Below are 13,552 nucleotides of genomic sequence, written 5' to 3'. Positions count from 1 at the left end.
CCAGGCATCCGTCCTGCTATATCAGCAATGCCTTCACCATTTTTTTAAATTTTTTTTTTATTTTTTTTTTTTCACGAGTCCCCGACTCGTATTGGTGGCCTGGCCGATCCAATCGACCCCGACCTTAGGCAACAGTATAAGTTCCTAAGTGTCTACTATTGAGGCCACTCAGGTGCCCATATGCTAGTCACTGGCATCCCACAAGTTCCAGCGGTGTGAGCGCCCTTTGCTGATCAGACAAAGTCCTCACCACCTTTCTCTTAATTCACCACGACTCGGACGTCCCAGATGTCCCTCGCCTTAGACAGCCCTATATTGTTCTAAGGTCACATTATTGGAGTCGCTCGGCATCCGTCCTGCTATATCAGCGACGCCTTCACCTGTTTTTGTATTTTTAATTTTTTCCACAAATCACTTTTACCAAGTTCCACACAAACACACTTCTATACAACCACCATTCCTGAACACAGAGCTGAAAGTATTAATTTTTGTATTCCGCTTTCACTCTACAATATTGCTGAACTGAGAGAGAGAAAGTTTCCCCCTTACCTTTTGTGCCGATCGGACTGCAATACTGTTGAGCAAGAGCGGAGAAGGAAGAATCCTTTGTGGAGCATGCACTTTCCCTTCTGAAGAAATCACGTCGGATGGTCACCATTTGTTGGATTTTGTCCACAATTTAGGGAGCGCGTTATCTGCGCCTCACGGCAAAAGCCTTTGCCAATCACCTGTTATCCAATTTACTCACTGCGTGCTCGTTTGATTTCTTCAGATTTAGGAAAATGCAAAGACACTGAAGCAGAAATTAGACTTAGACAGATTGGTTGAGTTCAATCACAATTCTTGTTCAAAAAGCTCTGTTTTCAGGAAAGTACAATACAGCGCTGGGCCCTTCAAGAGCGGAAAGTCTCCATTCAGAAAAGGCAAAGTCCAAGGTTGTTAGATCAGTTTTATATTCAGTAGCACATTGTGGGCTGGGATTGATGGGCGATGAGTCTTCGGGGTGGGGCAAGTTCGAAGGAGAGTCTGCTTCCATGGGAGTGGTGCTGGTTATGGGCGATTCGGTGTGTTGGTGGGGGGCTGTTGTCTTCCATCCCGTCTCTCGGCCTTGGCGATCATCTTTGGCCGAGTTCTTGGGTGGCTCCTTCTGGCACCCACTGGTTTTATCTCCACGTGACCTTCCTGTGAACATTCTTCTCCAATCTTGGACATACACCGTCGTACCGCATTCAACCGTATCTTTTCTTTGTTAGGCAAACTATTTCCCTCTGTGCAGAGCGTTCAGTAGTAATCAAAAACTGGCGTCTAGCATTAGTCAAAACATAAGATACAATCAAGTACTGAACGGTCAAGACGACTCTGGCCGTGTCCATGATTCAGAGAAAAAACATCAGGCATGCATTCCACAGTTCCTTAAGGGTCATTAAGCTATTTAGGTAATATATCAAAAGTCATTTGTTATTTCAAAGTCCTCAGAAATATATATATCAGATCATAAAGTTATAAAAACCTTTCTCATCACCACTTATCAAAAATGTCTAGTTATGTCTTCTTTATTGATTTGGTGTGTAGGTATAATTATATGCTTCAAATGTTTCTTTTATTTATTTAATATGTGAATATACTTGTCTGCTTATGTACTTTATTCAATGAGGTTTGAGCATATCTGTTTTTGTAGCGAGGCAGGACTTTTTGTATTTCGACCTCATTCCTTCACTCTCAACAGTAACAATTCTCAGATTCTTTTAGTCCTTCATAAAAATTGGCAATTGTCTTTTGTGTTTAATCACACCAACACATTTATGCAATATTCACTTTTACTTTGGAAAACAACGACCAAACCTGTAAGTTGATATATTTCAGAAAGTTTGGAATACAACACAAATCCCTCTTTTGTGATATTGCGTTTTGTTGTTTATCTGGTCTTGTTTGGTGATTAAAAACTACAACAACTAATTAACGGTAATCAGGAAAAGTGACTTGGTAATACATTTTGCCAAATAACATTTTATCAGATAATCCAATTAATTGTTGGAGTAATTGATAGGGGTCAATTAGTGGTGCTCACCGTTCAAAGTCAACACAGTGAGTGCATGCACACACCCACACGGGCCAGGCAGGAATAACAATCGATAGTCGAATAATTCAACCCAACACAGACACACACTATACAGTAGTCCCTCGCTACTTCGCACTTCACCTATCGCAGCCTCGCTCTATCACAGATTTTTTTTTTTTTTAAACAAATATTGCGGATAGATTCGGTACATCGCAGATTTTTTTTTTTGGTCTGCCACACTCACCCACACGCACACACGTGTTTCTGGACATACCGTATTGGCCCAAATACAAGACGACCCTGAGTATAAGACGACCCCTTCATTTTCAAGACTCAAGTTTGAAAAAGGAGTCTTTGAACACCAATTTTAATTTTTATACAGAAAATAATTACAGTACATCTGAAACAAATGATTATAACAATATATTCGAGAAAAAATCGTGTTATTTTGCCTCATTCAAATCATGCAAAAACTGTCCATCACATCTTAATATCTGAACATTTAAATATGTAAACTAAAGTGCAATCACATTTGTAAATGAATGGCTTCTGGGGTTTTGAACTGTAAATAAACCAATCTACTGTGATAAAACAACAAAATTGCAATAACTGCATTAACAATCAAAGTGAAGTCTAACTGTAATTGTAGTCTTGAAACAAATCTGAATAAGAAAAAACATTGCAATAAAATAATGCAAACTGATTTAAACTTGAGAGTAGCTGAGATCAGTCATGTCAGAACATTACTCCTCACAAACATCCTCTGCCTCGCTGTGCTCCAGTGTCACTGTCCACGTACGTGCACACCCTCCTGTCGAACTCTTGAAAGCGGCCGCTCTGAGGACCACAGAAAGCTTTTCTCTGTGTGATTGTGAACATTTTTTAGGCGGTCTTTTTGAGCTCTCTATCTCCGTGCATTACACTCTATGACAGCATATTTCGCAGCCGCTTTGCAATTGTTTGAAGACTCTGCCTCGATTATCACCATCATCTTGAAGTTTGCATCATAACTTCTCCTCAGCTGCCGGTTAACCTGGCCGATCTTCGACCCTCTTTTCTCCAGATTGTTGCTACGTTTCTCCATTTTCTGTTATCTCTTCTCTTATTTTCTTCTTTTTTCTTTCTTACCGCTATTTTTTATTTTTCTTCTTCGTGCTACCGCTATTTTTATTTTTATTCTTCGTGACAGGGGTTCGCTTTGGCCTGGGGTGTTAAGTTCAGCATTTGCTTTCAAGACATTTGGCGCCATCTAGCGTTATGAATGGGTATAATGTCTAGACCCCGAATGTAAGACGACTCTCACTTTTTCAGTTTTATTTCAATATTCGCGCCAATACGGTATGTGTGTGTGTGTGTGTGTGTGTGTGTGTGTGTGTGTGTGTGTGTGTGTGTGTATGTATGTATATATATATATATATATATATATATATATATATATATATATATATATATATATATATATTAGAGATAGATTTGGTTGTTTTTTTGTCCTCTATAGTGTCCCACCTTCATAGATCTTTTATTTGAGGATGCTCCAATGGTTCTCAATTTTAAGGTCAGGACATGAGCACGAGATTGTTATGCATTATCGTGCATGAAAACAATTTTGCTACAGAAAGCAGTTCTTTTTAGGTAAAAAATTGTCATTCAGAAACCCCACATACTTTAGAGAGGTAATTTTAACAAGGATGCTCAGACCGTCCTCGTTTTCCCGGACATGTCCTACTTTCGAGACCTAAAAAAAATATCAGAGGAGAATTTTTTAAAATTGTCCGGGATTTTGTTCGACTGCCTCAAACATAATATATATGTACAGTACATTGTCAATAGGATTGCCACTTTGTTTCATTTCGCTCAATTCCAGGTTTCTCTGTATCATACGCAAATAAGTCACGCCCTTCTCCCCAAATCTAGTCACTTCGCTACGAAGTAGGGTGGGGTGGCCAGTCTACACCAAATGTTTACAAGCTGTGCCGAAACAAAAATGCACGTTCACGGAGGAGTTGAATAAAAAATTTCCGTGCCTTCGTCAGGGACGTGATCCTTATGAAGGTGAGTGCTTGACATGTAAGGCAGGCACTTGCGTGTCTCTGGCAAATAAAGGTGCCACTTGCGTGTTTCTGGCAAATGAAGGTGCCAATGCACCCCGCAAGAGGAGGACTGAAAAGGAGCCCTTTTTTCTTTTCTTCAAATGCTGCACCGATAGCCGTATTTTGTCTTTTTTTACTTAGTGTACCACTACAAAACAAAAAAATGTCAGTGTACATATGTTTTTGTTAGTGTGTTTTTGTTAGTGTACATATGTTGTGTATTATTTGGGCCAATAAATGCAATTGCTATACAGACACCATGTCATTTTTGTCACAACATCCACCGATACACCGATGAATCCCCCCGGCCCCACAAAAAAGATGTCCTCTTTTTCAGAAACCCAAATCTTGTCAACCTATTTTAACACTTTCAGAGACTCTAATGGGGCTGACCATTTCTATCATGATTCAGGAGAGGATAATGGTTACAGCTTCAGATTGTGCATTTTCATGCATGAAAATAATTTTGCAACAGAAAGCACGGTTTCCTATATTTGTACCATGATAGAAATTGGTCATTCAGAATCTCCACATATACCGTAATTTCCGGACTATAAAACGCACCGGATTATAAACTAAAATTCAGGGATATTTCAGTTTTTTTTCTTACATAAGCCGCACCGGACTATAAGCCGCACGTGCACACGAGTTTTTTACAAAGAAAGACAGTACATAGAAAGCCTTTTTAACGTGTTAATAACATACTTGAATGTCTTTCTAAACATTGCCTGTGACGCAGCAGTAGTACCGCAGCAACGCAGAAGTGTGCACGCGAGTTATTAGCAAAGAAAGACTGGACACAGAAAGTTTTTTTAAAGCTTTAATAACATACCCTAACATTTCTTTCCAAACACTGCCAGTGACGCGGCAGTAATACCGCAGCAACACGGAAGTAACACAGCACTAATAGGGTTTGATTAAATAAAACATACCGGTAAAAGTCACTGAGACGCGGCAGTAACACAGCAGCAAAACAGCAGAAACACGGTAGCACAGCACTAACAGGGCTAGTTAAAAAAAACATACCAGTAAAAGTAAAAAAGGAGGCGTCTTCATCTTCCTCCTGTGCACTGAAACCATCAAAGTCTTCCTCCTCAGTGTCCGATTGGAATAGCGTTAGATATCCTTCGCCTCACACTTTCTCAGTCTCTCTTTCGTCGTCGCTTTTATGCATTTCTTCGAGTGTGATGAGGGTCTGTTCATGCTAATCTTATTCATGCACGAAGCGCTAAATTACATTAAACTAGCGAGCGACACGTATAGCTTAAAAGCGGCATCATATGCATTTCTTTTGTCCCTCATAATGACGGTTTGTGTATAAAAGCTTCCTTTCAGTAATGTCCGTCTTGATCTCGTTCTGTCTCATTTTTGTGTGAGTGCGAGTGTGGGTGTGTGCGTGATGCGCGAGACGATGAAAACACAAAATAACACGTCTTCTTCGGCGCATTATCTCTTCTTCGTCTGTCTCACTCTTGCTTCCTGCTAGAGCGCCCCCTGGAGGCTGTAAAAATCCATAAATACGCTCCAGAGTAGACACAACACAATGTCATCAACATCAACTGCCTTTGGCTTAAAAGCGGCATCATATGCATTTCTTTTGTCCCCCATAATGACGGTTTGTGTATAAAAGCTTCCATTCAGTAATGTCCGTCTTCATCACGTTCTGCGTGATGCGCGAAATGTTGTAAACACAAATTAGCGCGTCTTCTTCGGCACATTATCTCTTCTTCGCCTGTCTCGCTCTTGCTTCCTGCTAGAGCACCCCCTGGAGGCCGGAAGCCGTAAAAATCCTTAAGTACGCCTCAGGGTTCAAAGTAACCTTCTGAATAAAATGCACTAAAAGTTCACATTCATTACAACTTGTTTTTGGTGATCAAAATGTCAGAAGAATTGAACTTAAATGCTGATTGATTGGGTTTTAATACAATGCAGATGGTCCAAACAGCGCCACTGCTTTGTGTAATCTCTGAGTCACATGGCAGAGTAAGAGAAAGGGTTTAGAGCACAGGTGTCAAACTCAAGGCCCGGGGGCCAGATACGGCCCGCGACATCATTCTATGTGGCCCGCGAAGACAAATTGTGCATCATATTTGTGTGTCATTACTAGAATTGCAAATTGTATTCACTTTTAATAATATATTTTTTTAAATATTTGACCAGTTTTTACCTGCTGATTTGAAAACGAGTTATTTGTCAGTTTGTTTTGTAGCTTTTACTGTATATAATAGTGTTAAGAGTAAAAGTGATCAAGTCATCACAAAAATCCCGAAAAAAAATTCTTATATAAATCGCACCTGACTATAAGCCGCAGGGTCCAAAATTTTGGAAAAAAGTCGCGGCTTATAGTCCGGAAAGTACGGTACTTTAGAGAGGTTATTTTAACACTAAACTAAATACTAAAGCCTAAAGGGGATGACCATCTCGCTCCTCATGATTCCAACTAAAAACTGGACCTCCTTTCTGACGTCGTAGCCCTATTGAGACATGGTAGTAAGGACTCCTACCAAGCATCCACCACTTCTTCCATTTGGACCATCCGGGGTTGCATGGCACTTAATGGTGAACAAAACAGTTCGGAAGTTAGTCTTCATGTATTTCTGGGCCTGCTGGAGTCACTTCTGTTCGTGAGCATTGGATAATGGTGGCCAAATAGAAGGTTCATGCTGTTTATGATGTTTATTTTTATTTTGTTCACGGGACTCCAGAGGCATCAGCAGCTTCAAACACCTAGCTTCTTAATCCAGTGCAATTGTCTGGCAGAAGCAACTCTCATTTTTCCTTTAGCTCAACGAACCTGTGTGTGTTCTAAATCAGCAACAAATAGCTTAATTGTACAATGAGCCTGCTTTAGTTTCTTTTCATTATCTATGGTTTCATACCTAACTTTTTCTGCTTTTCAGCATCAGAGAAATCCTTTTTCTTTTCCATGTTGCTTTAAAATGGTGATCTGCTTAATACAGGACTGTCTCAGAAAATTAGAATATTGTGATGAAGTTCTTTATTTTCTGTATTGCAATTAAAAAACCAAAACTATCATACATACTGGATTCATTACAAATCAACTGAAATATTGCAAGCCTTTTATTATTTTAATATTGCTGATTATGGCATACAGCTTAAGAAAACTCAAATATCCTATCTCAAAATATTAGAAAATCATGAAAAAGTATACTAGTAGGGTATTCAACTAATCACTTAAATGGTCTAATTAACTCGAAACACCTGCAAGGTGTTCCTGAGCCTGTAAAAACACTCCGCTTGGTTCAGTAAACTAAATCATGTTTAGTAAAGTATGGAGAAGACTGCTGATCTGACCGCTGTCCAGAGGACCATCCACCCTCCATCAGGAGGGTAAGACACAAAAAGAAATTTCTCAAAGAGCAAGCTGTTCACAAAGTGCAGTTTCAAAGCACATCCACAAAAAGTCTGTTGGAAGGGGGAAATGTGGCAGGAAACGCTGCACAACCAAGAGAAATGACCGCAGCCTTAACAGCATTGTGATGAAGACTTCCAGAATTTGGGGGAGCTTCAAAGACAGTGGACTAAAGCTGGAGTCCAGGTATCAAAAGCCACTGTTCACAGATGTGTCCGGGAAATGGGCTACAATAGCCGTATTCCCATGGTCGAGCCACTTCTGAACTCAAGACAACAGAAGAAGTGTCTGACTTGGGCTATGGAAAAGAAGCACTGGACAGTTGCAGAGTGGTCCAAAGTTCTCTTTTCAGATGAAAGCAAGTTTTGTATTTCATTTGGAAGTCAAGGCGCCAGAGTCCGGAGAAAGGCTGGAGAGGAGCAAAATCCAAGTTGCTTGAAATCCAGTGTGAAGTTCCCACAGTCAGCGATGGTTTGTGGAGCCATGTCAGCTGCTGGTGTTGGTCCACTGTGTTTCATCAAGTCCAGAGTAAATGCAGATTTTAGAGCAATACATGCTTCCGTCTGCTGAAAAGCTCTATGGAGACGATGATTTCATTTTCCAGCATGATCTGGCATCTGCCCACAGTGCCAAAACCACCAGTAAATGGTGTACTGACCATGTCCTGTACTGTCCTCGATTGGCCTGCCAATTCCCCTGACCTGAACCCCATTAGAGAATGTGTGGGGTATTGTGAAGAAGAAGCTGAAAGACACCAGACCCAACAATGCAAATGAGCTAAAGGCCGCTATTGAAGCATCCTGGGCATCCATAACACCTCAGCAATGCCACAGGCTGATTGCCTCCATGCGACGCCGCATTGGTTGCAGTAATCCATGCAAAAAGATTCCCAACCAAGTACTGAGTGCATTAATGGACATTTTCAAATGTTTGATTTTTGTTTTGCTGTGTTAAATCTTTTTTTTTAACTTGGTCTGAGGAAATATTCTAATATTTTGATAGGATAATCGTGTTTTCTTAAGCTGTATCCCATAATCAGCAATATTAAAACAATAAAAGGCTTGCAATATTTCAGTTGATTTGCAATGAATCCAGAATGTATGACATTTTTGTTTTTTTAATTGCATTACAGAAAATAAAGAACTTTATCACAATATTCTATTATTCTGAGAGAGTCCTGTAATGTGGAACAACCTTCTAAAGTACTTATTCCTTCATTTGTACTCACCTCTCAAAATAATTCGCTCAGGTGTCTGAGATTGATTTCAGCGAACTAAACTTTAACTGACAAGATTTTACTTTTATGAACACAGTTTGTGCTATAACTAGAGATGCAGTGTAATTACAATGACATTTGAAGTCATGCCACAGAATTCTAAAAATATTTTGAAGGTTTATGAATGACAGACAGTGCTGTATTGATGTGTCTTTTCATAATCTGTTGTCTACTGCAGCTAAGAAAAATGTGGTGATAATGGGCAGGAAGACATGGTTTTCCATCCCAGAAAAAAACAGACCTTTAAACAAAAGGATCAACATCGTCCTCAGTCGACAACTGAAGTATGTTTTGCACAGACACACGCACACATTTGCCGTATTTTTCGGACCAAAAGTCGCTCCGGAGTACAAGTCGCATCAGCCATAAAATGCACAATAAAGAGGAAAAAAACATATATGTCGCACTGGAGTTTAAGTCGCATTTTGGGGGAAATTTATTTGACAAAAATCCAACACCAAGAACAGACATGAACCAGCAACAACAGGCTAAACGATACAGTATCCTAACGTGACATGAACACAAACGAGGAGCTGAGAGCAGGCCTGATGTAACATTAACAGTTAACCAAATAACTATAACATAAATAACACCTTTATCGAACCATCTGTTTCACTCCAAATCATTAAATCCATCGATCAAATTCTTCGTCCTTTATGTAAACAACGCCGCATGTGCGCCACTGACGTCAGACTCGTCGTCAGTTGCCGTTCAAATTATTCCACAGGCCCATATAACAATATAGAAACTAAATATCAAATAACTATTATATAAACAACATTATCAAAACATCTGTGTCACTCCGAATCATTAAATCCATCCATCCATCCTCTTCCGCTTATCCGGGATCGGGTCGTGGGGGCAGCAGCTTTAGGAGGGACTCCCAGACTTCCTTCTCCCGAGCCACTTCATCCAGCTCATCCCTGGGGATCCCAAGGCGTTCCCAGGCCGGTCGAGAGACATAGTCTCTCCAGCGCATCCTGGGTCGTCCACGGGGTCTCCTGCCGGTGGGACATGCCCGGAACACCTCCCCAGGGAGGCATCCAGGAGGCATCCTGATGATATGCCCGAGCCACCTCATCTGGCTCCTCTGAATGTGGAGGAGCAGCGGCTCTACTCCAAGTCCTTCCCGGATGACCGAGCTCCTCACCTTATCTCTAAGGGAGAGCCCGGACACCCTGCGGAGGAAAGCTCATTTCGGCCGCTTGTATCCGGGATCTTGTTCTTTCGGTCACGACCCATAGCACGTGACCATAAGTGAGGGTAGGAGCGTAGATCGACCGGTAAATTGAGAGCTTTACCTTTTGGCTCAGCTCTCTCTTCACCACGACGGACCGGTACAGAGTCCGCATTACTGCCGACACTGCACCGATACGCCTGTGTATCTCGCGCTCCATCCTGCCCTCACTCGTGAACAAGACCCCAAGATACTTGAACTCCTCCACTTGGGGCATGATCTCATTCCCGATCCGGAGAGGGCATTCCACCCTTTTCCGACCGAGGACCATGGCCTCGGATTTGGAGGTGCTGACCCTCATCCCGACCGCTTCACACTCGGCTGCGAAACACCCCAGTGAGAGCTGGAGATCACGGCTTGAAGAAGCCAACAGCACTACATCGTCTGCAAAAAGCAGAGACGCAATGCTGAGGTCCCCAATCCGGACACCCTCAACGACTCGGCTGCGCCTAGAAATTCTGTCCATCAAAGTTATGAACAGAATCAGTGACAAAGGGCAACTTTGGCGGAGTCCAACCCTCACTGGGAATGAATCCAACTTACTGCCGGAAATGCGGACCAAACTCTGGCATCGGTGATACAGGGACCGAACCGCCCTTATCAGTTGGCTCGGCACCCTGTATTCCCGAAGCACCCTTCACAGAACTTCCCGAGGGACACGGTCGAACGCCTTCTCCAAGTCCACAAAACACATGTGGACTGGTTGAGCGAACTCCCATGCCCCCTCGAGGATCCTGCCGAGGGTGTAGAACTGGTCCACTCTTCCACGGCCAGGACGAAAGCCACACTGCTCCTGAATCCGAGGTTCGACCTCCTGACGGACCCTCCTCTCCAGCACCCCTGAATAGACCTTAGCAGGGAGGCTGAGGAGTGTGATTCCCCTATAGTTGAAACACACCCTTTGGTCCCCCTTCTTAAAGAGGGGAACCACTACCCCAGTCTGCCAATCCAGATGCACTGTCCCCGATGTCCACGCAATGCTGTAGGGGCGTGTCAGCCATGACAGCCCCACAACATCCAGAGCCTTTAAAAACTTTAGGCGGATCTCATCCACCCCGGGGGCCTTGCCCCCGAGGACTGTTTTAACTACCTCAGTGACTTCGACCCCAGAGATTGGAGAGTCCACCTCAGAGTCTCCAGGCCCTGCTTCCACAAAAGAAGGCATGTCTGTGGAATTGAGGAGGTCTTCAAAGTACTCTCCCCACTGGCTCACGACGTTCCGAGTCGAGGTCAGCAGCACGCCATCTCCACTGTAAACAGAGCTGACGGTGCACTGCTTCCCCCTCTTGAGACGCCGGATGGTGGACCAGAATTTCCTTGAAGCCGCCCGGAAGTTGTTCTCCATGGCCTTGCCAAACTCCTCCCACACCCGGGTGTTTGCCTCAGAAACCGCCGAAGCCGCGTTCCGCTTAGCCATCCAGTACCTGTCAGCTGCCGCCGGAGTACTGCAGGCCAAAACGGTCCGATAGGACTCCTTCTTCAGCTTGACGGCATCCCTTACTGCCGGTGTCCACCAGCAGGTTCAGGGATTGCCGCCATGACAGGCACCAACCACCTTACGGCCACAGCTCTGGTCGGCTGTCTCAACAATGGAGGCACGGAACATGGTCGACTCAGACTCAATGTCCCCCGCCTCTGCCGGAGGTGGGAGTTGAAGCTCTTCCTGACCGGGGATTCTGCCAGACGTTCCCAGCAGACCCTCACAATACGTTTGGGTCTGCCAGGTCGGACCGGCATCTTCCCCCACCATCGGAGCCAACCCACCACCAGGTGGTGATCAGTTGACAGCTCCGCCCCTCTCTTCACCCGAGTGTCCAAAACATGTGGCCGCAAACCTGATGACACGGCTACAAAGTCGATCACCGAACTGCGGCCTAGGGTGTCCTGATGCCAAGTGTACACATGGACACCCTTATGTTTGAACATGGTGTTCATTATTGACAATCCGTGTTGAGCACAGAAGTCCAATGATAGAACACCGCTCTGGTTCAGATCAGGGGGGCCATTCCTCCCAATCACGCCCTTCCAGGTCTCACTGTCAATGCCCACGTGAGCATTGAAGTCATCCAGTAGAACGATGGAATCCCCAGAAGGAGCACTCTCCAGCACTTCTTCCAAGGACTCCAAAAAGGGTGGGTACTCTGAGCTACTGTTTGGTGCATAGACACAAACAACAGTCAGGACCCGTCCCCCAACCCGGAGGCGGAGTGAGGCTACCCTCTCGTTCACAGGGGTGAACCCCAATGTGCTGGCGCCCAGCCGGGGGGCAATTAGTATACCCACACCTGCTCGACGCCTCTCACCGTGGGCAACTCCAGAGTGGAAGAGAGTCCAGCCCCTCTCGAGAGGACTAGTACCGGAACCCAAACTGTGTTTGGAGGCAAGTCCGACTATGTCTAATCGGAACTTTTCTGCCTTGCACACCAGCTCGGGCTCCTTCCCAGCCAGAGAAGTGAGATTTCATGTCCCAAGAGCCAGCTTCTGCAGCCGGGGATCGGACCGCCAAGGTCCCTGCCTTTGGTTGCTGCCCAGCTTACACTGCACCTAACCCTTTGGCCCCTCTCACAGGTAGTGAGCCCATGGGAAGGGGGACCCACGTTTCCTTTTCGGACTGTGCTCGTCTGGGCCCCATGGACGAAGGCTTGGCGACTAGACGCTCGCCTTCGAGCCCCACCGCCGCCAGGTCTGGCTCCAGAGGTGGGCCCCAGTGACCCGCGTCTGGGCGAGGGAAAAAAAGTCCAGTTATAGTTTTTCTTCATAAGGGGCTTCTGTGAGCTGTGCTTTGCCTGGCCCCTCACCTAGGACCCTTTTGCTATGGGTGACCATACCAGGGGCCCCAGACAACATGGCTCCTAGGATCATTGGGGCGCGCAAACCCCTCCACCACGATAAGGTGACGACTCACGGAGGGGATTATTAAATCCATCGATCGGATTCTTCGTCCTTTATGTAAATAACGCCGGTTGTGTGCCGCGCCATTGACGTCGGACTCGTCAGTTGCAGTTCAAATTATTCCACAGGCCCAGATAAGGATATATAAACTATATATCAAATAGCTATAATATAAACAACAATTTTATTAAACCATCTGTGTCACTCCAAATCATTAAGTCCATCGATCGAATTCTTCGTCCTATATGTAAACGACGCCGCGTGTGCGCCACGCCGCTGACGTCGTCAGTTACAGTTGAAATTAGTAAGTAATCCCTCACTACACCGCAGTTCGTTTATCGCGGTTTCACTACATCGCGGAATTTTGAAAATTTGTGAATAATTTCTCATACAAGTCGCTCCTGAGTATAAGTATGCCCCCACACAAACTATTAAAAAAGCCGCGACTTATACTCCGAAAAATGCGGTATTCTTTTTTTCAGTGCCTTTAAGTGATGTTAAAGTCAAGATGGTTCATTTTTTCATTAACGAGCCCAATTTCTGTATTTTTTTATCAGGAAAATTTAATAGGTTAGCATTTTCCATTTTATCCATTCATTTTTGGACAAATAATGAAACAATGAAT

The 13,552-nt window shown here is 44.0% G+C and overlaps 1 protein-coding gene across 4 annotated transcripts in view; it reads left to right on the top strand.

Annotated features, from left to right (window-relative positions):
- The window catches only part of dhfr (dihydrofolate reductase), a 65,872-nt gene that overhangs the window by 8,802 nt on the left and 43,518 nt on the right, over positions 1-13,552 (top strand). For all 4 annotated transcript variants that reach the window (XM_049762434.2, XM_049762435.2, XM_049762438.2 and 1 more), the window contains exon 3: positions 8,977-9,082. In XM_049762434.2, coding sequence (XP_049618391.1) covers positions 8,977-9,082 — 106 coding nt within the window. The remainder of the gene's footprint in view (positions 1-8,976; positions 9,083-13,552) is intronic.

Source organism: Syngnathus scovelli, chromosome 3 (assembly GCF_024217435.2).
Source record: "Syngnathus scovelli strain Florida chromosome 3, RoL_Ssco_1.2, whole genome shotgun sequence".
In the NCBI taxonomy this organism is placed as follows: Eukaryota; Metazoa; Chordata; class Actinopteri; order Syngnathiformes; family Syngnathidae; genus Syngnathus; species Syngnathus scovelli.
The sequence above is the reverse complement of the archived record's forward strand: the minus strand, read 5'-3'. Positions and strand labels throughout refer to the sequence as shown.